At 42.0% G+C, this 27,765-nt stretch overlaps 1 protein-coding gene across 10 annotated transcripts in view; it reads left to right on the plus strand.

Annotated features, from left to right (window-relative positions):
• Positions 1 to 27,765, plus strand: part of dgkza (diacylglycerol kinase, zeta a) — a 562,825-nt gene that overhangs the window by 428,772 nt on the left and 106,288 nt on the right. For 7 of the 10 annotated variants that reach the window (XM_078548888.1, XM_078548889.1, XM_078548890.1 and 4 more), the window contains 4 exons: positions 4,415 to 4,455; positions 10,427 to 10,602; positions 23,565 to 23,678; positions 27,381 to 27,500. In XM_078548888.1, the coding sequence (XP_078405014.1) occupies positions 4,415 to 4,455; positions 10,427 to 10,602; positions 23,565 to 23,678; positions 27,381 to 27,500 (451 nt within the window). The remainder of the gene's footprint in view (positions 1 to 4,414; positions 4,456 to 10,426; positions 10,603 to 23,564; positions 23,679 to 27,380; positions 27,501 to 27,765) is intronic. The other 3 variants (XM_078548886.1, XM_078548887.1, XR_013577554.1) reach the window with 2 other exon arrangements.

A 27,765-nucleotide genomic window follows, 5' to 3' on the forward strand; every position in this document is an offset into this window, starting at 1 on the left:
TTAGATTCTCTCTTGTTGGAGAGGGAGTGCCTTCACCAGATCTCCAATCCTGCCAAATTTCCGTGCTGCCCTAGTTCTGGCCTTTCGTGTATCCCCAATTTTAATTGTTTCACCATTTGTGAGTGTACTTTCAGCTGCCAAAGTACTAAGCTTTGAAATTCCCTCCCCAAATCTCTGTCCCACCTCTCTGTCTCTCTCCCTTTTGTAAGTCGCTCCTTAAAACCTACCTTTTTGACCAAGCTTTTGGTTATTTGTCCTGATTTCTCCTTATACAGAGGGGACATAGTTTTAAATAAGGGTCTCCCATTTAAAACAGAGATAAGAAGAAATTTTTTCCCTGAGGGTTGAGACTTGTTGGAACACTCTTGCCTGGAGAGCAGTGGATGCAGGGTCATTGAATATTTTAAGGCAGAGGTAGATAACTTTTGTCTACCCCCAATAGATTTTTGATTAACAAGGGAGGCAGAATGTGGTGTTGAGGCCACGATCAGTTCAGCCGTGATTTTATTGAATGGCAGAGCAGGCTCAAGGGGCTGAATAACCTACTCCTGCTCCTAATCCATATGTTTGTATGTTACTGGGTGCCCAAATTTGTTTGGTTGACATTTTTGTGAAGCACCTTGGGATATTTAACTACATTAAAGGTGCTATATAAATGTAAGCTGTTGTTAAGTAGATTAATCTTTAACTCCTGGATACTCCAGTGCAATCCTAATCTTCACTCATGGAGAAAATTAATGGAGCCTTAGCAGCACATTATATACAGAGCAACACTGTCTGGAGTATGTTACAGGCATTGCCTTTGATCTAGAGTGTGCCTTTACTGCTTATATCTAATTAAATTATGGTTTTAGGAAGAGATTGTAATGTTACTTAAACTATTCCTTGTGTGTATTGATTACTTTGATCTTGCACATGTTGCTGCATGTGTTTCACTGAAAGTGGACCATAAAGCACTTAGTCATTTAATTTGTATATCAACAAACTGGTTTATTTCTTGTGGATCACTGGGAATTAACCCTTTGCAAGCTGATCTAACTTTGTAGCAACATTGTAAAGTGTATTAACACAAGTATCTCTTCCATAAGGGTGAATGTCCTAAAATATTACAGTACATTCAGGATACAGGCTGGAATATTACTGGAATTTGTTACATAGAGGGTAAAGTAGAAGTTGGAGTAGTTACATACAGTGTAACACAGATTGGAGTGCATTACCTGTGGAGTAACTCACAGATCGGGATCTGTAATAATATACACAGGTTAGGGTATGGGGCAGGAGTTGAGCAACAATAGACAATAAGGCAAATGTGATTCAGTTCAGTGACTGTAACTGAAGTGTACTGTTCCATGTGATTTCAGCTGCACTGATACTAGGTTTTGCTTCACTGCATGTTCCAAGGAACAGAGCACCATGCATACATTATATATACCTTTATACATTATACAGCAACAACAATTTGTATTTATATAAGACCTTTAACTTAGGAAAACATCCTAAGGCGCTTCACAGGAGTGTGATCAGACAAAGAAGGAGACATTAGAAGGCATAACTAAAAGCTTGGTCAAAATTGAATGTAATTTCACCAATCCTGCATTCCCAGCAAAAAGCTGAAGTCGAAGGAAGCAGGGACTGGAGATATAAGAAAGCAACACTAAAGAATCAGTTCCCTAACCCACACTCCCTTCAAATGCAGCTTCCTGCTGAGAGTGTCGGATGACTAAATTTATCCTCGACATACGGCTGCATGCTTTGTGCATACGTTGTATGTACATACACAGCTTGTATACTGTATATAAACATAGGTCCCTTCTTACACTATAGATGGACATACATGCTGCCTACATTATATATAAATATAAACCCTTGTGATTTACTGTATTTATGTTTAATGAACATGAAAATCATCCAGTGTCTATAACGGGTAGCCAATCAGCAGGACCAATTCTATGTTGGGTGGCAGGGTGAAAACCTACTGCATGATGTTTTAACATCCGTACAAATATTTGACGGCCAATTGTCCTAGTACTAGGTTAGCTGGTGGAACCAAGCAGAATCCTAATGATGTGAAAAAAGTTGGGAAACAAAAAGTTATAAGTTAAAAGTTAAAATTACACTGACAACCAATTGAAAATTGGCTTGCAGTGTGGCGCGTTTGCGTGTACTGGAAGCTACATATATTAATACACAGGGCCTTGTTCTTTGAAGACAGAAATAACATGTACATACATTGCACCTGTTTCAGCTAAACAAAATAAGTGACAGCCATTTACTGACTCATTCTTCAGGGCAATGCCTTGATCATTCGGGTTCAAGCTGCCTGGTTTAAATTTCAAACAATGCTTGGCAGTTAACTGTCATTCACCATCAATTGTCCATTCTCCATGGCAAAGCCTCTAACAATCAGAGTCCACTTGCTAACTAATCAGCTCATTCTTCTGATACAATATAAATTGTTGTTTTCCCCTTATATTGGTATTCCTGTGAAGCGTCCTGATGAGTGCAAGATGAAAAGCTTCTACATGTCTCTTTTCAGCAATACTAAAGTTCTAAGTATATTTGAAACATGTCAATTTCAAAAAAATAACATCACATTCCCATGTCCAGACAGAAAATCTCATTGAATTTAATAGATGGCTATTGCAACTTCTAATGCATACTAAAACTAGTCATGCTGACAATCAGTACAGACAGATCTATGTCACAAAGTCCCAAGTTAGCATCAGGCATTTGCTGTATACTCTGAGTCCTTGGTGGTTATCCTGTGGATATCGTAAATAAATTTAGAATTATGCAGCACAGAAGAAAGCCGTTCAGTCCATTGTACCTGTGCTAGCCCTTTCAAAGAATTACGCATTTAGTCCCTGTCCTAGTCATAGAATAGAATCATAGAATGGTCGCGGCACAAAAGGACGCCATTCTGCTCTTTCCTAATAGTTGTGCAAATGTTTCCTTTTCAAGAATTTATCCAATTCCTTTTTGAAATTTATTGTTGAAGCTGCTTCCACCACCCTTTCTGGTATTGTATCCTAGATCATAAGTACTCGCTGCGTCAGAAAAAAGTCTCCTGGTTCTTTTACTAATTAACTTAAAATCTGTCCCTTCTCGGTATCGACCCTCCTGCCAGTGGAAGCAGTTTCTTCCTATCTACTCTATCAAAATCCTTCATAATTCTGAATGCCTCTATTCAATCCCTTTAAAATTCTTGACTTGAAGGAAAACCAGCTCTGACAAATGATCTAATTATTTAGGCAGAATTGCAGTAAGACAAATTGGGTCTGTAGTTTCCTGTATAGATCTTGTCACCCTTTTTAAATAGGGGTACCACATTAGCATGTTCTGTTCACTGGTGCCTCCCAATGTCCACTCACTCCATCACAATGATTGAAACAAAGCACGTGAAAAATGTCAGAACTTTGGTAGAGCAACCTCCTGATTTTCTGACAAGTTCTGACCAATGGTGCAATGCATGAAATATTTGATCAGGCAAGATATTCTTCTCCAAAAAGCCATGTGAGATTCTCTCTTTTGCGACAATGTAGAGAGAAACCTAAATTGGTTTAAGGTGGGTGGTGGGGGCGGGGGGTGGGGGGAGAGACATTGAGGGTGTGGTGATTGTGGAGATGAGCAGATAATCAAAAGATGTCACAGACAAAAGGGTCAAAGAGGTGTTGAAGGTGGTGATATTTGTCTGAGAAAAGTGCTAATTAAGAATGGAAGACAGGATATTCAAAGTACAGCTCTAGTGGGGGTGGGGTGGAAAGACTAACAAGGTTTTAGTTTAGATTTAAAAATAATGGAAATAGGTGGGGAAAGAAGAATCTATAAATTATTGAAAAAAAAGCGGGGGGGGGGGGGGGGTGGGGAGAGATGTTTTTTTTTCAATAATTTATATAGATTCTTCTTTCCCCACCTATTTCCATTATTTTTAAATCTAAACTAAAACCTTGTTAGTCTTTCCACCCCACCCCCACTAGAGCTGTACTTTGAATATCCTGTCTTCCATTCTTAATTAGCACTTTTCTCAGACAAATATCACCACCTTCAACACCTCTTTGACCCTTTTGTCTGTGACATCTTTTGATTATCTGCTCATCTCCACAATCACCACACCCTCAATGTCTCTCTCTCTCCCCCCACCCCCCCCCCCCAACCCACCTTAAACCAATTTATATTTCTCCCTTCTTCTAACTATGCTTCAGTTCTGCCGAAGGGCCATGAAGGCTCGAAACGTTAACTGATTTCTTCTCCGCCGATGCTGCCAGACCTGCTGAGTTTTTCCAGGTAATTCTGTTTTTGTTTTTGTTTTGGATTTCCAGCATCCGCAGTAGCTTTTAGCTTTTTGTTTTTATCTAGAGAGAAACCTGATTGGAGCCTAACCCTTCATTTTAATTTCTCCTTGTTTTCTTTTCAGCCACTACTGCTGACCGGTTTTACAGAATAGATCGAGCACAGGTAAGAATAGACTCCCAAGTGATGATTAACTTGCTGGCTTTTGTTGATTTAACAGCTTCCTTGATTGCAGCTACCAAGTATTTCTCTCGCTTGTCCCCTGCTGAACTAAACACAGGGCGAGTTATGTGGAATGCCATTGGCTCAGTAGGGTACCAGTAGATTTCTTGGCTAATAGTATAGGTCTGTCTGGAGTGAAATACAAGGTAGGGAACTCTGCACTGGTTTTGCACGCTGTCTTTTCATCAAAATGCTCCTGGGTTTGAATCCAGATTAAGGATGTTTGCTTCAGGTTTCGAAATGAAATGAGGCCAAGGCAGCCTCAATCTGCAAGGGGAGAAAAGAACCTCATGGTGACCCAAGACCTTTCACAGCCAGTTAAGTGCCTTTGAAGTGTTGTCACTGTTGAAATACAGGAAACTCAGCAGTCCAGTTTCACACAGCAAGGTTCCAGAATCAGCAGGAGCAAGATTTTTGTGATAATTAAGAGATAAGGTCAGAAGTGGGGATGTTCACTGATGATTGCACAATGTTCGCCACTCCTCAGATACTGAAGCAGCCCATGTCCAAATGCAGCAAGACCTGGACAAATCCAGGCTTGGGCTGACAAGTAGCAAGTAACATTCGTGCCACACAATTACCAGGCAATGACCATCTCCAACAAGAGGGAATCCAACCATCTCCCCTTGATGTTCAATGGCATTACCATCACTGAATCCTCCAGCAGTGTGTACCATCTACAAGATGCACTGCAGGAATTCATCAAGGATCTTTTGACAGCACCTTCCAAACCCACAACCACTACCATCTAGAAGGACAAGGGATGCAGATGCATGGGAACACCGCCACCTGGAACTTCCCCTCCAAGTTGCTCACCATCCTGACTTGGAAATATATCACCATTCCTTCACTGACACTGGGTCAAAATCCTGGAACTCCCTTCCTAACAGCACTGTGGGTGTACCTACACCACATGGACTGCACGGTTCAAGAAGGCAGCTCACCACCACCCTCTCAAGGGCAACTAGGGATGGGCAATAAATGCTGGCCCAGCCAGCGAAGCCCACATCCCGTGGATAAATAAAAAAAATAGATAAATATTGGTAGGGATTCCCCTTTGAATAGTGCCATAATAACTTTTGCGTCCACTTGGGAGGCCATAAGGGGTCTCAATTTAACATCTCATCCAAAAAATGGCACCTCTGACAGTGCAGCACTCTCTCAATTCTGTGTTAAAGTAGTCTCTGAAGAGGGAGTTCAACCTACAATCTACTGCCTCATAGGCATGCATGCTGCTACTGAGAAGAGGCTGACAGTTTCCAGCAGGGTGCTCAAAGATATCTACAGTTTGATGGTGATTGTCACTTAAGTTTGTAGTCTTCTGTTGTGTGTATAATAGAAATGTCATGCTGGTTAAATAGGATGCTCTTCTGTGCCTTGGGACAAGCAAAACTGTTCACAACCTTAGCAATCCTGCTCAACTTGAACTGAATTTCCAACTTCATGTTTTCTTCATTACAAAGACCTCTGTAACATCACCTGTGGTTGCCCCAACCTCCACCCATCTACCACTGAAACTCTTATCCATGCCTTTGCCACTTTGAGACGCAATGATTTCCATGCTGTTCTGACTGGCCTCCCAAACCCTCCAAAAATTTCAGTTCATTTGAAATTCTGCTGCCCCCATCCAGTTCCATGATAAGTTCCACTCACCCATCATCCCATCATCAATCTTGCTGATTTACATATGGCCTGGTGACTCAACACCTCAAATTTAAAATTCTATCTCCATGTTTCAAAGCTTCCCACAACCTTGCCCCTTCCTATCTCTGTAACCTCGTAGAGAGATCCAAATCCCCCACCACCCCAGCTCTCTGTTCCTCTGACATTGGACTCTTGTGCTTTCCTCTCTAAATCAACCTCCTTTCAGACACTCATTAAAACATATCACTTTAATCAGCTTTGGTTCACCTCTCCTAATGTCATTTCCTTCAGCTCGGCATGCAATTTTGTTTGGTCTACAACTCTGTGAAGTGCCATGAGCATTTTTTTCTCCAAGCATCTAAATAAATTCAAGTTGCTGTTGTTCTCCGATTGTCTTTAAAGTACGTTTCTGGGTCAGAGCACAATGAACTTTACTCCACATTCACCCTATATCATACACAACCTGAGGGAATTTCCTGCCGATTTTGTATAGGGAAAGCTTTACATTGCAGCATATTCAAAGTTAGAGTTGACCATGGATTGCTTGGTAATGCATAATGTTGGGTTGTTACTCTGTATCTGACCTCTGCCTTTCCCTGAGCTGGGAGTGTTTGGTGTGTGGTTTTGTGTGTAATGCTGTTGAGTCACTATATACTTAGCCTGGATGAGCATGTGGCAAGCATTTCAACAAATATCAATGTAATGCAGCCCATGTCCCAATTCCCACCTTTCTTGATGATCTCACACTCTGGTTGCCAGCTTTGGTTGGACATGTCCCTGGAGGTTTTCTCACATGACCTCCCATCTCTAAATTACCCATCCTGTCAAAAATCCTTCTCTTTTCCATCTCCAAATCATTGCTCAGAGCAGTGTCAGGGAAATTAATTGGGCACTCCAGGACAATCCTGGAGAATGTCTACTGACTCCTGATTGACCATGTCTTAAATTAGATAATGATAACCTGGCACAGCTCAGCACTGGCATCTGGGAGCACAAAGAATGCCAGTCACGGTAAAGAGCAGCACCTCCTGGCTGACCATGTTTCTGATACCAGTTCAACATGCTGTTGGATTTTCTCAATCTGTAATGAAAGTACTGAGAGGCAATTATTAGTGTAGATTCTCAATGTTTTGACTCCCGAATCCCGAATTTATCCCGAATAAAAGGACCAGTTGTGTTTTCCAGGTAATTTTGTTTTTGTTTTGGATTTCCAGCATCCGCAGTAGTTTTTTGTTTTTATCTCTGTGTTTAAGATGTGTTTGCTGCACCCAAAAGTAATGCTTTCTAGTTTATTAGCAAGTAGTTCTCAGCTTACAATGTACTTAAAGCAGGCTGGACTAGTTGATGATTAAACAGTGATGCTAGGTAGAGCAGTATGTGGGGAAATAATCGGTTCAGGTAGTACATTCTCCTTCAGGGTGGCTCTGACCGGCTGGTGTTTTTGTTTTCAGCTTTTAATTGCAGAGCTTAACATTCAGAATTTCTCACTCCCTCCAGCAATGCCGCTTCAAGAGGTTGCTCTGCAGTGGTGGTGTTAGTCACCCCAGTTGGTTTTTGAGAAGCCTTTTTTTGCACCAGCCAGAATAGCAGAGAAACACCAGCGCATGTTCTTTTTCCACTAATTTCTTCCTGACATGCCTTCTTCCAATGGCTGGAGATGCACTACCTGAAAAGCAGCTTCAGCAATTACTTTCAAGAGGGAATTGGCTAAATGCCTGTGTTGACAAAATTTGCCAGGCAATGGGTGAAACAAGGTAATTGGATCGGTCTTTCAGAAGAGCTGACACGCTGGCTGAAATGGCCTCTTTCTGTGCTATACGATTCTATGAAATCTGTGCAGAGCGCCAAGCACTAAAAGTGGGCTTGATCCCCTTTTACACACCAGAGAATATGGCTGCCTCTGACCACTATATCACTGTCAAGGGCAGCACTCTCTCTGGAAACTGCATCTTCAGACAGAGACAACAGCAGCTAGTCTTATTTATCAAGCCAATCCCCACTGGAGGGTTCTGTCAGTGATGCCAAGGCCAATAAGGTGTGAGAGAACATCTTGGAGACTGATAGGAACAGCAGTGTGGAGACCCTGTATCACTAATTGTAATGGCTCAATTTTCTGCAAATGTCTCCTTCTGTGAGATTAGAATAATCTGAAAAAACCAAGCTCCTCTTTCCTGTATTCTGTGGTCTTGAAACTGTGTCTCTAACCCCACATCTAATCCACAAGCAGAATTGATTGCTTGTGAAGCCGCACCACCACTTAAAGTATTTCACTGGGTCAGAAGTGTTTAGGTGCATATTAATGTAATCAGGCACTATATTAGTAGATGATTTTTTTTCTTCTATCCACTCCAGTCTTAGGTGGTAGCAATAACAATAATGACTTGAATTTCTATAGCACCTTTGACAAAGCAACATTTGCAAGCCACTTTACAGGAGGGTAAATTCAGGTCAAAGGTTGACACTGAGCAAAAGGAGGAGATATTTGGGCAGGTGTCCAAAAGCTTGTTTAAAGAGGTAGGTTTTGAGGAGTGTCTTAAAGGAGGACAAAGAGGTAGGGATGTTTAGGCGTTTTAATACTGGCAACCAGCTGGTAAAGGAAGAACCCAGAACCAAACTTGGAATAGTTTTATTCACTGAGTGGAACATTACCCCCAGACTTGACTTTCTCCCTCTGTCACTTAGTATCACTGCTATGTGCTCAAGTAACCATCCAGTCACTGCCTTCCACCTGTTTAAACTTAACCTCAATTGATTCAATTAACATAAGGGAATTCCATTTTACTACCTCGTCTGTAGTGCACAATCGTTGTGAATTAGATATTTTCAATTGGGCTGACACGTGGGGCATCAGTATTTGGACAGATCTGCTCTTGGCATTAAAAATGTAGAACTATTTCTGGAATCTTTTCAATTAGTATGCCTGTGTTTGCACATTTTAATATATATCTGAATATTTAAAAAAAGCAAATGATAGGTCCCAATCTGATGTCTTCTGGTAAATTACTCAGTAAAAGACCGGCTGAGGCAAAATGACTTCTCATAGTAATAAACATTTGTTTAGTTTATGGCCATGTATTTGACAGTCTGGTCATCAGGTGTTGGTCATAGGGCTCTCCCTCACAGCAGAGTTCCAGTTTATGAATTCAAAATCCATTTCCCCTATTTCTGTACAATGCACCTGACCTCAGTTGTGTTAAGGGTCAGCCGAGTGGACCAGGATACCTGAGCCACAGGAAATGGGAGGAATATTGAAAAACACAATAACAAAGGATATACTGGCTTGGACATCCTGGACCAATGTTATCTGAACCCTGAAAGCAAGTCATCAACTTGCCATCTTAATGAGCTGAGGGCTGTGAAACAATGCAAAGCATAGGTTCACTTAAAGAGAGAATAGGGAAGACTAGCAGGACCAAACCCAGAGAAGTTCTACTGCAGCAATGGTGCAGTGTACATTGTAAATCATGCTAGGAGCCGGCAGTCTGGACACTGAAGGGATAAGTGATACCAGTTCCTGGAAGATAGAACAATGATGCAATTAAAAGTAAAGGTCGATTGAAATGGATCTGTTAAAAAATTGTATTGGATCCTTGGCTTTATTAATGGAGTAGAAAATAGGAATAGAGTACAATAGCAAGGAAGTTATGACAAAACTTTGTAAAGCTTCAGCTGGAGTATTGTGTTCAATTCTGGGAATCCCACTTTAGAAAGGATGTCAAGGCCTTGGTAAGGATGCGGAAGAGATTTACTAGAAAGGCCTCCCTCTATGCTATATAATTCTATGACTATAAATGGAATGAATTATAAGCAGTTGTAATGGCTCTTAAGAGCAGAACTCAGACATGGCTCAGTGGGTAACATGCTCACTTCTGATCCAGAAGGATGTGGGTTTGTTTCACTCCAGAGACTTGAGCACAAAAATCTAGCCTGACTCTTCACAGTACTGAGGGAGTGCTGCTGTGACTTTCGAAAGAGGCATTAAACCAAGCCTTTGTGTGCTCTCTTAAATGTACATAAAAGGTGTCGTGGCACTATTCGAAGAAGAGCAGAGCCATTTTCAGTGAAAAATAGCAGATTATCAGATCATGTATTTCATTGCTGAGGGCAAATTGGCTGCTGCATTTCCTAGATTACAACAATCACTGCACTTCAAAAATACTAAATTGTGAAGGTTGTGAAAGGTGCTATATAAATGTGATTGTTTCTTTCCTTTTCCTTTTAGGCACAGTTATGAGCTTGAATGATTATTTCCTCTGCACTCACCTTTCAGGAACACTTGCATTATGTGACTGACATTTCCCAAGATGAACTTTTCATCCTGGATCCAGAACTTGTGATCACAGAAACTGTGGGGACATCCCCAGGAATGCCTGATTTGGTTGGCTCATCTGACTCCTTCACCTTCCCATCCTGCTCCTCTTCGCCACCATTATCACCTGTTCCAAGGTAAGAGAGCTGCGCCATTCCATGCTGAATGTACAAGACCTTAATTCCTTGTAGACACCATTAATTAGTTTTTCCCCAGGCATGCTGTGTCTGTATGTAAGAACATTGTATATTGCATACAACTGAATAAGTGTTGTGGTAATGTTTGTATAGGGAAAGAGATAGGGTGATTACATTGTGAAACAACAAGAAGCATTCAGACTCAGAACTCTACAGGCTCTTCTCCTTCTAGAGTCCTGCTGCTGCTATATGGGTATGGTGGCCTTAAGTGGACAAAGTGCAAAATGCAATTTTCAATACACTACATCCCTCCATCTTAGTAAATGAAAAATATAGCATGTTTCAATGGTTTGTTTCCAAAAGTGTAAACCGTGAACTTACACATAATGTGAATAGTTAACTCCACCAGTAGCACTATACATATTCTAACGTTTCTGTTAATTTAACAATGCATTCAGTCATATACAATTAGATGAAAGATCTGTTCACCAACTGAAAATAGTTCACTTCATAATGTAATCAATTAAGTATAGTGAATGACTTTCATGTGTAGGATATTGTCTGATATCAGGTGTGGTCTCATTTAATTCAGGTTCTTCATCTGAGAAGTTGACATCTAAATTGTATTCAATACTTGTGAATGTTATTCTCAGTGCTTGGAAGAATGATGTGTTTTGTGTGATCTTTTGCGAACCCTGCTTAGCAGTGATCATTGATTTTGTGTTGGTCACGACAAATGGCTGGATTGTTTACTTTCTAACATGATAATCATGTTTCAACAGCACTCCATCTCCTGGCCTTAGCTGTGTGGCTCTAAATTTCATGTTTCACTCTGCATTTACTTTCATTTGATCCCTCTGTTCTCTTTCGGATATGTGTTGATCGTTAGCTCCGTGGGGTAGCTCCGGAAGACTTGTGCACATAGGATGTGCAAAGATGAGTGTAGCTGGGAGGTTTCCCAGTACTCGAGTGAGGAGAGGCTGCTTCTGTTGAAGTAGACATAACTATTTCCACGACTGGGAACCTGCTGTAGTCGTCAGTGACAACAAGCAGGTGTTCACCAGTGGGCAAGTCTTCTAAATCAGTGCTAACTTCAATCCATGGCCTTGGAGGTAGTTTTGACATTTTTGTTGCTTGACATGGTGCAAACTGATTGATTTTGTGTTCTACCATCTAATCAATTCCTGGGAACCATACCTTTTCCGAAGGAGTTGTTTGGTTTTGACAATTCCCCGGTGACCTTCATGTGCTGTAACTACAACACATTCCCTTGATGACTGTGGAATGACAATACAGTTACTACTTAACACAAGGTCAGATCTGGTTGTAAGGGTGAGATCATTTCACTCATTTTTAAGACCTTATAGTATGTCTGCAGTTTTGTTTGTAGACGCTTTCTCAATCATGTCTTTCCAGTTCCATGATTCCATTAGCCGTCATGCATAGTTGCGCCACCTCGTTTTGTTGCCACTTTGATGCGAGGTAGTTTTAGCGACTTTGGCACTATGTTTAGGCTTATGTAGTTAAGGTGTTGTTCATTGATCTTTTCTTCATGACTAGTAGGACTGACTAATGGCAATGGATATTATGGAAGATAGTCCGCTGGATTGAGTTTGCTTGTCTGTTACTCAACATGGAATTCATATTCTTGTAGTTTGAGTATCCAGTGCTCTATTCGAGTGGGTGGTTTGCTATGTGGATTGTTGAACATGCTTACTAGTGGTCTATGATCGGTTATGACTTCAAACTAACTTCCGTACAAGTAGAGATGAAAGTGTAAAACTCCTAATAATAATTAAGTGTACTACGCTCTCTGTTTGTGAATGAAGTTGCTCTATAGGCATTAGCAATCTACTTGGCATTGCTTTGTCTTTCTGCACAAGAACAGCACCTAAGCCAACCTGGCTTGCATCCACAGCTAGTTGGGTGGTTTTCTCAGGGTCAAAATAGGCATTTCTGCAACTAGCTGACAATTGTTATTTGATCTGGTGTAAAGCCCATTTGTGTGATTTAGTCCACTCACACAGGGTGGTCTCTTTTTGTGTTACGACTAGGTTAACGGGTGAACTGACTCCTTTCTTTGTCCCACTCCTGAGTTTGTTATAACAGAGTTTGAATTTAAAAGGGAGGTGATATTGCCAATTTGATATATTTTTAACTGTATATAGCTCAGTGCAAGAAATAAGCCAGCCAGGTTCCTTAAGTTAACAAGTAAAGAATTAATTCAATTGCTAAAACTCATTCAGGTAATGAAAGATTTAAAAGGTACTATGTCCAACCACCCACTAATGGAAAAACACACATATATACATACATACACATGCGCCTCGCACACACAGACACACATGCACCTTGCACGCGCACACAGACCCCCCCCCCCCCCTGCCAAACAAGCATGCAAAAAAGAAGTAAAACTCTGCAGAGTGTCAGATATTAAAAGCTTGGACAAGTAACAAGTAAAGGCAGAAAAAAATATTCACGGATTGTCTAGAGGCTTGTTTACAGCTGAAGGATCCCCTTCCACAATGGAGCAGTTGGTCTTCAGTCATGGCAGGTCGACTTGGAATTTTCCTTTAACAACGCTCGGTTTACTGCAATGAGGTCTTCTGGTGGGTTTTTCAAATCACAAACAGCTCTTTGATGAGAGTGATTTCAAAAGAGAGAGAGTTGGGGTAAGGCTGTTGCACCTGTGGACGTCTATCTCTGACTATTCTAAATTCAGTATTTTTTTCACGCACAAGACCTGGGTCACATGACCTGTCTTTGAGAGCTCCATAAACCCTGTGTTTCCATAAAAGCAGTTTGCTTTTCACAAATGAAAGGTAGTAGCTGCTGTAAACCAGTGTCCTTTGCTTAGGAAAATTGTTCTTTTCAAAACAGTTCAATACATATGTATGTCCAGCTGATGACATATATTAATATTTTATATAACAAATTTTCATAACATGTCAGATCGCATAAGGGGACAAATAAAGTTGCAAGGTCAAGAGTGAAGCAACTAAAGTACGTGATGAGTCAGATGATACCCCTTCACTGCTGAGCACATGACTGAAGAATTCAATTCTGCTTTCATTGAACAGGAACTTGTCTTTGTTCAAGATGAGGTTACATTCTGTAAGATGTTGCAGCCATGCATGTAGACATGTCTCGAGTTCACTTTCAGCGTGACCGTAGATGAGAATGTCATCATTAATGTTCAGTGTGCCTTCAAATCCTTGAAGTGCAGACTGAATCATGTGCTGAAATACCTCAGCTGCTGAATTGACTCCACAGTTGAGCCTCTTGTAATAAAAAAGTCCAATGTGAATGGAAAGGATTGTAAGATACTTCGATTCTTCTGCCAGTTTGATTTGATGGTTTGATGGTATCCCGTATTGAGGTCAAGTTTAGTAAAGTGTTTAGCACTTTCACTTCCTTTATAGCGTCATATATTGTCAGTGTCAAGTGTCTTTCTCATTGTATAGCTTGGTTTGGTGACCACATACAACGCAGATTCTAATGTGGTTCTCGTTCTTCGGGTTTCTTGACAACTTGTATGGGTGAGAACCTAGGGGTAGGCTCAGATCCAACTTTCTCAATAATGTCAAGGTCAAGTAGGTGCTGAAGTTCTTTCTCTGTCTGCTTTCTGATATAAAGCAGTATCTTCTCCGTTGATGTGTGACTGAGGGCATATTAAGGTCTACATGCAGCTTGCATGTAACACCTTTGTTTGCTGATACCAGTAAAGCAGTCAGCATACAATTCAAGGACGTTTTAGGTATGCATAGGAACTATTGTCTATGTAACTGCAGTCATGTGCAAATCTGTTGCTGTGTGGAAACTAATAAGTCTGTCACATTCTCCAGATATGGCAGAATAAACATTAATTCTAATATCTTTGAATGATATTGGTGTTTCAAAAGTTCTGAGAACTTTCAGTGGTTTGTCACTGTGATAAGGGAAAATTTTCATGTTCCCTGGTTTGTAGAGAATGGGGCAATCCTGAAGCTTCTTGAATGTTTTGTTTCCTGTGACATTGACAGATGCTCCTGTATCTGTGAGAGCATTCACTTCCAATGGAGCAACCAATGGAGATTGTTACATGCGGCTGGTTGATGTGTCGGAAAGAGAGCACAAAGGTATATTCAGGATCATCTGCCTCTACATTGGCTACATTCTCTCATCCTTTTGTTGTGGTACGTGTCGGTGGCACCCTTCTGTTGGCATTTGTCTTCATCGTTGAGCATTGAATTTGCGGATGAGTGACAAACACAAGCAAAGCAGTTGAGTTTTCCACAAGCTTTATTCAGTTTACCAGAAACAGGGCACCCAGTCCAGTGTGGATAAGCACCACTACAGTGGAAACGTTGTGAGACTGCTGTTGCTTTGCAGGTGGTTTCCTGGCATGTCAGCAATCACAGAATTGTTACGGTGTAGAAGGAGGCCATTTGGCCCATTGTGTCTGCACCGGCTCTCTGAACATTTTAACTTAGTGCCAATCTCCTGCCTTTTCCCTGTAACCCTGCACATTGTTTCTATTTAAATAATCATCTAATGGCCTCTTGAATGCCTCGATTGAACCTGCCTCCACCACACTTCCAGGCAGTGCGTTCCAAACCTGAACTACTCGCTGTGTGAAAAAGTTTTTTCGCACCTCACATTTGCTTCTTTTGCAAAACACTTTAAAACTGTGCCCTCTGGTTCTCGATCTGTTTACGAGCAGGAACAGTTTCTCCCTATCTACTCTGTCCAGACCCCTCATTATTTTGAAAACTTCTATCAAGTCTCCTCTTAGCCTTCTCCTTTCTAAGGAAAACAATCCCAACTCCAATCTTTCCTCATAGCTGAACTATCTCATCCCTGGAACCATTCTCCTAAACCTCCTTTGCACTCTCTGCAGTCCATTCACATTCTTCCTATAGTGTGGCACCCAGAATTGTGCACAATATCCAGCTGAGGTCTAAACAGTGTTTTATATAAGTCCATCATAGCCTCCCTGCTCTTATACTCTATGCCCCTAGTAATGAAGCCTAGAATACTGTATGCTTTAGTAACAGCTCTCTCTCCCTGTCCTGGCACCTTTAATGACTTAGAGTAATAGTAATAGAGGTCTACAGCACATAAAAAGGCCCTTTGGCCCATCAAGTCAGCGCCGATCAAACAAGTACCTAACTATTCTAATCCCATTTTCCAGCACTAGGCCCATAGCCTTGTATGCCATGGTATTGCAAGTGCACATCCAAATACTTCTTAAACGTTATGAGGGTTTCTGCCTCTACCACCCTTTCAGGCAGAGAGTTTCAGATTCCCACCACCCTCTGGGTGAAAAAATTCTTCCTCACATCCCCTCTAAACTTCCTGCCCCTTACCTTAAATCTATGCCCCCTGGTTATTGATCCCTCCACCAAGGGGAAAAGTTCCTTCCTGTCTACCCTATCTATGCCTCTCATAATTTTATTCTCCTCAGTCATGACCCCCTCAATCTCCTGTGCTCCAGGGAAAGTAACCCCAGTCTATCCAATCTCTCCTCATAACTAAAACTCTCCAGCCCAGGCAACATCCTGGTAAATCTTCTCTGCACTCTCTCTAGTGCAATGCAATATAGCGCAATGGACTTATGTACATATACTCTCAGGTCTCTCTGCTCCTGCACTCCCTTTAAAATAGTATCCTTTATTTTATACCGTGTCTACTTGTTCTTTGTACCGAAGTGTATCACCTCACTATTCTCCCGCCTTCTCCCCATAACCCCGCACATTGTTCCTTTTCAAATAACAATCTAATTCCCTTTTGAATGCCTTGATTGAACCTGCCTCCACCACACCTGAAGGCAGTGCATTCCAGACCTCAACCATTCACTTTGTGAAAAAGTTTTTACTCATATTGCTTTTGCATCTTTTGCCAATTACTTTAAATTTATGCCCTCTGGTTCTCGATCCCTTCACAAGTGGGAACAGTTTCTCTCTATTTACTCTGTCCAGACCCCTCATGATTTCTTCTATCAGATCTCCTCTCAGCCTTCTTTTCTCCAAGGAAAACAGCCCTGACTTCTCCAATCTATCTTCATAACTGAAGTTCTTTATCCCTGGAACCACCCTTGTGAATCTTTTCTGCACTCTCTCCAACGCCTTCACATCTTTCCTAAATTGCAGTGCCCAGAACTGAACGCAATACTCCAGCTGAGGCTGAACTAGTGTCTTATATAAGTTCAACATAACCTCCTGGATCTTGTACTCTATGCTCCTATTAATAAAGCTTGGAACAATGTATGCTTTATTAACCACTGTCTCAATGACTTATACGCACATACACCAGATTTCTCTGTTCCTGTGCTCTCTTCAGAATTGTACCCTTTATTTTATATTGTCTCTTCCTACCAAAACATATCACCTCACATTTTTCTGCATTGAACTTCATCTGCCACCTATCCGCCCATTCTACCAACTAGTCTAAGTCCTTGTGAAGCTCTACATTATACACCTCACAGTTCACAATGCTTCCAAGTTTTGTATAATTATGTGCCTTGTACACCAAGGTCTAGATCATTGATATATATCAGGAAAAGCAAGGGTCCCAACACTGACCCCTGGGGAACTCCACTCCAAACCTTCTCCCAGCCCAACTAGAGGGGCAAATTTGATTATTTGTGTTTTGATTTTCTGGCTTGACATGTTCAACATTGCCAAAATTCCATTTGGTTGCCGATTGCCTCAAATCGTGGGCAATATTGATCAATTGTCTTGCTTGCTTAGCACGTTGGAAGACAGTTGTTTCATTTGTTGTATTTTTCTTGGGTGTGAAATAGGTTATTAGGGATATTTTGCTGAATCATAGTAATTTTCATTTTCTGCAGGTATTAGTGTCTCAAAAATATCTTCCAATTCTTCACCTCCACAGTGGCAAAGTAATAACTTTTTTTTTCTTTTGTCATCTGTGATTGCAAAACCTGCCATCACACCGTTAAAATGTCTCAGCCTTTTTTGCCAACATGGGAATACAGATGATGCCCCTGAATGCATGACAAAATGTGATGGATTGGGCATAGACAATGCCACCTTGAATAGTGTTTGATCAAGGATTTGGGATCATATTCCAAAGAAAATCTTCTCTGTAATGATCTGAGATTAATTTTTTTTTGATTGGATGGATATTTTTGTGAGATGTGAGTGTGTACACGCTAGAGTGCCTCAATCTCTTTCTAACAACAGGCTACAGCCTCAATGTGTTCCCTAAATCTCCAAGTTAAAATTCTGTCTGTAGAAAGTAGGACAAACTTTCCAAAAGTTTCATACCTGAAAGCACTGTTTCCTATTTCTCACCCTCTTCATCGCCTTCGTGAAGCTCTTAGGAAAAAATAGTAAAATTAAGTAAGAAGCATTTAGAATTGGAATTGCAGGTGCTGTTAAAACATGGACTCCTTTAATCTCCTTTTGCTGGGACATGGGTGTGGTATCTTTAAGTGGACAAAGTGCGCAATGCAATTCAATACACTATATACATTACTCAAGGAACTCAGAACAGTGTTAATAAAAGTACTACGCCACTCATGTCCTATAACTAATTGCTTGGAATTCCTCCCATGGCCTATGCACATTGAATTCCTTCCTCGAATGTTGCAATACTCACCATTTGAGGGATGACGGGGGGATGTTGGGGAGAACTTGCAGTTGGCTGTTGCAGTGCCTTGCTACATAAACATATGAATGGGACGTCTATTTGAAAGCAGCTGTTACCCAGGAATTAACACAGAATCTATGGCCAGCATCCCTTTTATTTGTTCCTGTTGAAAGTTGTCATTTGGGTTGGTTATTTGAAAAATACTTTGCAGTATTGCTGGTAAAATGACAGAGGGAAGTGGCAGCTATTTCAAACAAAACACACAGCAGTCATGAGCTCAATATCAGAGATGTAATGGCCTGTCTCTCTCCAGTCTGTCAGCCTGTCACAGGCAATGGTCCAGCTTCTATTTGCAGAGCTGGAGCAGTGTTTTTCCCTCACCTCTGTAACTTAATAGACAGTAAGCCATTCAGAAACAGACACCTGTAGTGCCCCCTCTTGAAGTTGGTGGATTAATGCCAGCCTAAAATCAGGCACTTGATTAGGAGCTGGCATGTAATGTGAGTTGATGACATTAATTAAAAGCATGATTTTTAGGTAATTATTTCCCTTTTACTGAAAAAAAATGAGTAAAGTCAATGCTTTCCATCAAGAGAGCTTAATGAGTGAGCACTTGATAAGATAAAAATAGGAGAGTGACAGGCCTTTGCAGGCTTGGGGTGTGCGGGGGAGGGTATAGCAGAGCTCTGTCGCATCTCGACCATTAAAGGACAGTTTTGTGTAGATTTGTGACAAAGTTGCATTGGGTACTACAGTGGATGGCAACTTCACGCTATCTATATGTTTTTAGAGCGGTTGCCATCGTTGTTCAAGAACCCATTTTCTGTAGAGAAAATGCCGCAAAGAGTACTCTGTTTCCACCTTTCAGTCTTTTTTCCTTTTAAGTTTATTTCAAATAATTAAACTCAAGCATAGAATTTTTCCACACAGAAGAAGTCCATTTGGCCCATTTTGCCTGGGCCAGCTCTGAAAAAACCCTGTACCTTATCCATTCCTCTGCTCTTGGCCCATAGCCTTTCATATACTTCTTTGTCAAATGTTTGCCCCCTTCTCTTTTGAAAGCTATAGTGGATCCTACTCCCTACCCCTCTGCCACCCCCCTATTTCTGGTTGAGTGTTTCATGCTTTGACAACCTTCCACTTCCCTTTCCCTTTGCTTTTCTGGTGATGATCTTAAGTTGATGCCCACCAACTGGGAAACCAGTGGGAAATAGATTTCCCCCCACCCCACCCCCGCTATCTATTTACCTTATAAAACCCCTCAGAATTTTGATTTCCAAAGCATTTCTTTTCATTCTGGGTTAACATTCTATGGTTGAGCTGTCCCTGACTTTGAGATAGCTTTTATAACATTAGTACCATTGTCATTGTGATTTCTTGGAGCTGCCCGCCAATCTTAGCTGATTTTGCCCAGGCCTGTCTTAAGTTTGATCTTGGATGATTTTTTTTTAAGTTTAGGCTTGTCACTTCCATCGCCAGACAACATGACAGCCACTTCATTTTCCCTTATTCCCTACCCCCTCCTCCTCTGAAGACGCCGATTCTGATCAAGGTACTGTGGTGTGGAAAACGTTACCAATTAGTGATCTAATCTTAGGCTTCTGCAGAGCTTCAGGTCACTGTGAGATGCACTGGTCATTTTGATTCACCCCACCGTCCCTGGCTGCAGGGCAATCAGCTGGGCCTTAGGCTTCTCCTCCCATAACACCTTCTGGAATTCAGCACAAGAGGCACTGCAGGCTCTGATTTGATATGTACCACCACCTGGAAGTTCCCCTCCAAGTCGCTCACCATCCTGACTTGGAAATATATTGCTGTTCCTTCACTGTCGCTGGGTCAAAATCCTGGTACTCCTTCCCTAACAGCACTGTGGGTGTACCTACACCACATGGACTGCAGCGGTTCAAGAAGGCAGCTCACCACTACCACCTCGAGGGCAATTAGAGATGGGGACTAAATGCTGGCCCAGCCAGCGAAGCCCACATACTGTGAATGAATAAAAAAAACTCAACATCTTCAGGGGCGGAGGGGCAAGCGATAAGGGAAAATAAAGTGGCTGTTATGTCAGACTGGTGGTGGATGTGGCAAGCTGAAATTTTTTAAAAACACATTCAAGATCAAACTTAAGACTGGCCTGGGTGAAATCAGCTGAGATTGGTGATCAGCTCCAAAGGGATCTCATTATCTCTGGGCCAAAGGCAATGGTTCTAATGTTATATAAAATATCTCAAGGTCAGGGACAGCTTCAACCACAGAATAGAATATAAACCTAAAGAAATGTTTAGGAAATCAAAATTCAGAGGGGTTCTATAAGGTAGTGCGAGGCAAGGGAAACTATTTCCCATTGGCTGGGCATGTCAAAAGGCCAATGAGTGATGCTCTTTCACTTTAATGCGCAACTTCCTCTGAGATGTGGGCCGAGCCATGTAATTTCCAAACACTGATTCACTGGGTCGTCTTATCCAAAACTGTATTTCTGATTTCCAAATGGAACAGTTAGCTAGCTGATTTTTTTTTCTTTTTGCCTTTTCCAAGAGATTACATTGCTGTGGGAGGAGGGGGTAGGAAGTATGACATCATGATACTGCCACCATCAGGAGTGCGGATGGACCTGATGGACTACCTGGCCTTTTCCTGCCTATCATTTTGTACATCTTGCATACGAGTTCAATCAGTCACAAGTCTCTGCTTGCATTTAAATCAAATAACCAGTGTGCAAATGAATCAGGAACCTGTGAGTTTGAATAAGGCTGGGGCTGCTGGTAGGTGGAGGAAAATTCAGAGAATGTTGAACTGTGCCTTTGCCAAGTTTACGAATGACATTGAGCCTCATCCCTGTTTCCTGTCTTTTATCTGATTATCTGTCGCACCTTGAAGCTTCCAATTAAAATGTTCTTGTTTTTCTCCTGTGTTCTCTCCTTTCTGTCATCCTTTCCCTTCTCCCCCTCCTACCTCAGTCCTACCAGTCCTCACTCTGACAGCGAAGCCCTTACCAGACGTCACAAGAAGTCTCTCTTCTCCTCACACTCTGGCTTCCCTTTTCCTGTGAAGAAGAGGTACTGTCATTCTTTTGCCTGTGTTTCTGTGTCTCCTTTCCACTCAGTTCAGGCATTCTTTATACCAGGTACATTTGTTTGGAAGAGTCAATGGCAGTGCCATGATGTTGCAGAGCTCCAGTCCTTGTGGGCATCGGCAGTGTTAGGAAGTTGAAAACTTCATTCTCGGGGTGTCGAAATTTCTGACAAGACCAACGTTTATTGCTGATCCCTAACTGACTTGAGAAGGTTTCATCAGTCGTCTTGAATCGTTGTAGTCCTTGTGGTGAACGAGTTTCCCAGTACTGCTGGGTAGGGAATTCTAGGTTTTTAACCCAAAAATGAAGGAACAGCGATACATGTGCTGGGTTGGTTGGTGTGTGACTTGAAAGCGATGGTGTTCCCATGCAGCTGCTGTGTTTGTCCTAGGGAGTGGTAGAGGTAGCGGATTAGGAGGTGCTGTCGAAGAGGCCTTGGTGATTTGCTGGATGAATGGGTTAACTTCCACACCATGTGGAAGGGTAGCAAAAATAGGATAACTGGCTTTCAAACTATGGGAAGTTAACTCTGGGTACATGCAACCTGCTTCCATTTTAGATTTATGGTGCCAGTTCTTCCTATTGTTGCCTTTATATTAATTGAGACCTATGCCAGTGATACCATCTCCTGCAGCATGGGACTTGCATAATCTGCTGCAACCCAGGAGCCAGTTTGCCCTGTGTGCAGACTGTATTTTTTTATTGGATTGCAGCAAGGTACGAGCACTAGAACATCACCATGCAGGTTAAAAGAAAGAAAAATGTAGTATTTATACAGTGCCTTTCATGATCTCAGTGCTTTACAATAAAATACTTTTGAAATATAGTCACTTTTGTAATGTAGGAAGGGCCGCAGCCAATTTGCGGACGGCAAGGTCCCAAAAACAGTGATGTGATGGTCTGTTTTCAGGGATGTTTGTTGAATGACAAGTATTGTTAAGGACATGAGGGAGAATTTCCCTGCTTTGTTTTTGAATAGTGCCGTGGGATCATTTATGTCCACCTCAGAGGGCAGACAAAGCCTTGGTTTAGTCTCTCAACTGGAAGGCCAGCACTTCTGGCAGCGGAGCACTCCCTCAGTGCTACATTGGAGTGTCAGCCTGAGATAGGTGCTAAAGTACCTCAAGTGGGCCTTGAACACAATCTCCTGATTTAGAGGCAGGAGTGCTACCAACAGAGTCACAAGGGGTTATTTTCCCCCCTCCTCAGTGCTCCCTGCGCTTCAGGGATGACCTGATTGATGGGTATTTGTGTGTTAAAGCAATGGAAGTTGACGTGCCAACACACTTTAGACTTGCAACTCATCGCTATACAGGATCTCTAATGGTTGGACGTCTTGTTCTTGTTAAACAGAACATTCTTGTGGTTCAGAGATGCCTGCAGCACATTCCAGGTGTCTAATTTCCTCCCGCCCCCCCATGCAGTGCCATGGATGCAGGCAGTTTTCACGTTCTTTGTCCAAGTTTCCAGTGTTGCTGTGTGAGCTTGAAAGCGATGTTAGCATCCTATTTGACTACGGTGGCCATCACAGCAATGCCCTGTCCTATTATAGCCCACTGTCCACCAATGGACCAATTCCATTTTGGAATCTCAAAATGGCAATCGGGAGTGGGAATCCAGGCACAATGTGATGAGGAGCATAGAGTTTGCTAGTGTCAGTTATCAGACTATTGTGCAGGGAGATTGACTAAAGAATACCATGTAACTTCACTCTAATTATACTGCATTCCCTGGCGCTGTATGGGAAAGATAGAGGGGAAAACCTCCTTAAAAGAAACAGGAGAGACACTCCTAGCAATTACTGTCTGGGAGAGGTTATGCCTACTTTTGAAAACTGCAGCATTTAGCAAATGAGGAGGTTAAGGCAAGGTCACTGAGGGAGCTTTTGAAATATTTTTTTCTCAAAACTATTAGTAATCTGGAGATAGACAAAAACTCTAAAGCAGCTTGAGGCCAGAAACGTGTCACAAAACTCTGCATTGAGTTCTTAACTGTAGACATCTCTAAGTCTCCCTCTCACTCTCTCTCGCTGTTTCTCTCTCCCTTATCTTTTTCTCTCGCTCATGCTTACTCTCTCCCAGTCTCACTCTTGTTTTTTTTTTCATTCTCTCTCAATCTTTCTTTCTTGCATTCTCTCTCTCTGTCTTGCTCTTCCTTTCACTTCCTTTCTCCCTATCTGTACCTCTCTCTCTCTCTCTCTCTCGCTCGGTCTCTCTCTCTCACACTCCCACTTTCTGACATGCCCTATCTTAAGTTGATAGCTGATTTATTTATTTTTTCCTTCTCATTGCAGAATTTTGGATTTGCAGAAAGCCTCCCAGAGGAAGCGTATTTCTAGCGACAGTTCAGTTGCTGAGGCGCTCGCCCACAGTGAGTCGCTCAGAGTCTCAAAGCCTTTGCTCAGCAGGTGAGGAAAAGCTTCAAAAGGAAACGGACACAAAACCTAAACAAAATGCCAGTGCCTGAAAAGAGGGGGAAACCGCAGGGAGAGTGCACGGAGCTGAGCTCGATAGAAACACTGCACAATGCACAGTTTCAAAATGGGACGGAAAGTGGCCAGACTCCCTGTTCTTTATGAACCACATGGTTCCCATCCATCTCTGCAGTTATCCTGCTTTAAGTGGCTCTTATTCGTCTTTTCTTCATCTCCCATTTCTCGAAAACAAGCAAATCCACTGTTCCAATTGGTTTGTGGGTATTGTTCAAATTCAAATAGAAGTGACCTGTGTAGAACATTAATGGTGGAGAAATGTCAGATTCAAGGGTTTCCATGCATTCTTCTGTAATTAAACCCAATCGACGAGGAGGGTGGGGGTTGTTGGAAGGGGAAGAACAAACATGATCCCCTCTGCAGCTCCTCGGAAGCTGACTGTGACCAATCCCAATGCTCTAAATAAAACAAAAAAACTGCAGTGTGTTTTTCTCTAACACTGGCTCCTCCATCTGACGTCTTGTCGGATTTGCCTAGCACCACTTGTTGTGAGCAACGCTTATTCACTCTTTGAAATAATCGCCTTTTTCAATATATATCACAGTGAAAAATAATCCCGGTTCTGTGCGTTTGCAGTCTTACTGAATGGGTTTGCAGTCTTACCAATCTTAAATATTACTCCAAATGTTTCCCTGATTGTGGCGGGCATTGTAAGTTATACAGGCTCTGAATCCTAATGGCGCTTATCTGTTTGCACCCCTGCCCTCGCTCACCTAACTCGACTCCTGATTCAACAGTGCCTCAGATTTAAACTTGTCATCTTTATTTTCAAATCCCTCCATGGCCTCACCCTCCCCCTACTCCCCCATTTCACCTCCAGACTCACCTCTAAGATCTCTGCTCTCCTTCCTTTCTGGCCTCTTGTGTATCCCTGATTGATCATTCCACCATTGGTGGCTGTGTCTTTAGCTGCTTCTTAAACCTCTCTGCAATTCCAACTTTCTTTCCTCCTTTAAGATGTTCCTTAAAACCTACTTCTTTGGCCAAGCTTTTGGTCAGCTGACCTCATGTCTCCTTATGTGCCTCGGTGCAAAATTTTGTTCGATAACGCTTCTGTAAAGCTCCTGGATATGTTTTACTATGTTAAGGGTGGTATATAAATGCAAGTTGTTGTTGTTGCACAGATGCACTAAGAGTTGGATTTCCCCTGCCCTTTCCCTGCACATTAATCCCCACCAGTGAGTACATTCCCACAATGACATAGGAAAATATATGGAATGAGCTCCCCAGCCAACTGTACTTGGAGGAGCTGTGAGAAGTGGGAAAATGATGAGGTGCTCCGGTGCAAACAGGATTCACATTTGAGGCTGGGGAATGCTGGAGTATAGCTTCCTCTTGACCCACAAGAGACAGCTGGCATGGGGAGAAGGGCAGAAGGAAATGAAAAGAGGGAAACATTGCAACCCCTGGGACCACGGTGTGATAAACTGAGAGGGCACATTCTTGATTGTTACAGTCTTCATCTTACAAAAAGAGCAAACCAACTAGGGTCTCCCCACTCCAACTGCTTTCAAATTCTTGCTGTTGCTGGCCAGTGAACATCATTAGCACTGGCATGTCCACTACAGGCTCCACTGAGGGTATGTGGCCTCACTGCAAAACCCCATTTGCCACTTTGTTTCTAATGGTTGATTAATCCATTTTTTAAAATCAGGTAAACATGCAGAATATTTTCCCACTTTTGGTTCTAAAGCCTGAGTCCATTCATAATCCCTGGCCGCTTGTGATGCGATCAATCATTCATTGCCCCATAGAAAAACAGCTCCGCTGAAAATCACTCCCAATAGATGTAAGATTTTAAACTTGTGAAATTTAAACCATTTTTGTGTAAGAACACCTCACCATATAGTCTTATTTGTAATATGTATGTGTGGGTGGGCTGGAGTTTCTCCATGATTCTGTGTTTATGGGGCACTTCCACTATCCCTCTACATAGTAGCCTGTGTTTGTGCCCGCATGTAAATGGAGGAATTTCTCCATATTTCCCAACCTCTGTTCTGAATTGGGGGAGGGGAGTCTGAGATGCTGCTGTTGCTCCCCAAAGCCCCAACTCTCAGAAAATTGTTTGCACCTGAGGAGACAGAAAGAGGAGGCCATTCAGCCCCTCAAGCTTGTTCTGCCATTCAGTTAGATCATGGCTGATTAATACCTCAGTGCAGCTAGCCCATCCTTAATCCACATCCCTCAGTTCTCATATCCAACAAAAATCTCAAGCCTTTAGAATTCTGATTGACACAGCATTTACAGTACTTGGGAGAGAATTGCTGATCTGCACTATCTCTTGTCTGAAAAAGTGCTTGCTGATCTCCTGAATGCTTTAAGATTGTTCTGGATGCCCTCCGCAGTAGAAGTAGTTTCTCCTTATCCACCCATTGAATCCTTTTGTTGCTTTATGCACCTCGATTAGATCACCCCTCGACCTTTGATTTTTTTTTCCAAAACTGTACTTTTATTCATAAAATATCTAAAAGAACATTACAAAACATTTCAAAATGGTCATTATAGAAAGTGCAATGATATTCAACTTTTCTACATAGATCATGTTGCACTCTGAAGTACTTCAATACAATTGTGATACATGTAATATTTACAGTATACATTCAATATGGGTCATACAGTCTGAGGGCCTCTATACAGTTTCCAGCCCCTCAGTTTGAGCCTCAAGCTTAAGCTGCTAGCCTCAGAATTTAACCCTTTAAGTCCCAACATCATTCTGATAGATCTGGGCTGTACCACTTCCAAAGTCAATATATCCTTCCTGAGATGTAGTCTTCAGCACTGCCAATGGGGCCTGACCAAGGCTCTGTACAAATGAAACATCACTTCCTAAGTATTGTGATCCAGTGCCATTGAGATAGAGGACAACATCTCATTACTTTCTCTAGCTGTGCACTAGCTTTTAGTGATGTGTGTATGTGAACACCCATTTGCTGATTCATAGTTTGTAGTTTCTTACTCTTAATGCAATACTCTGATTTGTCATTCTTGGACTCGATGTATATGCCATTGCACTTACCCTCGTGGAATTCCTTCTGCCACAGTTTTGTTGACCCCCCTTAATCTATCAATGTGTCCATGCAACTTCCTGCTCCCCCATCTGTACAACTTGGATATAAACCTCCATATTTCTTTACTCAAATCAAACGTTGAAGCCCAAGTACAAATCTCTGGGTAAACACCACTTCTTACATGCTGACAATCTAAGAGTAAGTATTCTTTATCCCTACTCCCTGTCTCCTACCCCGCAACCAATTTCCAAGCCATACCACAAAGTTACAGGCAATTCTGTACATTTTCATGTTTGCTAATAATCTTGTTTGGAACCTGCTCAAATGCCTTCTGGAAATCCATAAAGATTACACCTATAGGCATCCCCTTTCCACCATGTTAATGGCTTCAACAAAATATTTAACTCCTCAAAGAACTCGAATAAATTAGTCAAACACGATTTCCCTTTCACAAAATCATGTTGACTCTGCCTGATTGTATTGAGATTTTCTAAGTGCCTTTCTATAGCAGTAAATTGTTGGGAATTCTCAAATAAAGAGAGCAGAATGCAGCCTTCAGTCTAAGGATATTCATGAATTATTACCTGTTTCTGTTTCCTCATTGTTGTAGGACAAGCGCCAAGATAGCCAGTGTTCATCGATCGAATACAACGGCAGCGGACTTTAAACCAGCATCTGTACCGACTGTGGCACAGGGGCCAACACCAACCCAGGCAGCAGCAATGTCACGGTATGGACTTAGAAACATAGAATAGCTGCAGCACAGAAGGAGGTCATTTAGTCCATTGTGTCTGTGCTGGCTCATTGCAAGAACAGCTCACCTTGTCCCACTCCCCCAACTTTTCCCCATAGTACCGCAAATATTTACCTTCCCCAGCATGCCAGTGGCCCCCCTCTTTCTGCCCTTGGGTCCAAGCAAAAAGCCCTAACATCCTGAGGCCAGATATTTGGGTGATATGTGGCTTTCTCAGACCATACGTCAGGTGTGCTACACC

Source organism: Cetorhinus maximus, chromosome 9 (assembly GCF_964194155.1).
Source record: "Cetorhinus maximus chromosome 9, sCetMax3.hap1.1, whole genome shotgun sequence".
Lineage (NCBI taxonomy): Eukaryota > Metazoa > Chordata > Chondrichthyes > Lamniformes > Cetorhinidae > Cetorhinus > Cetorhinus maximus.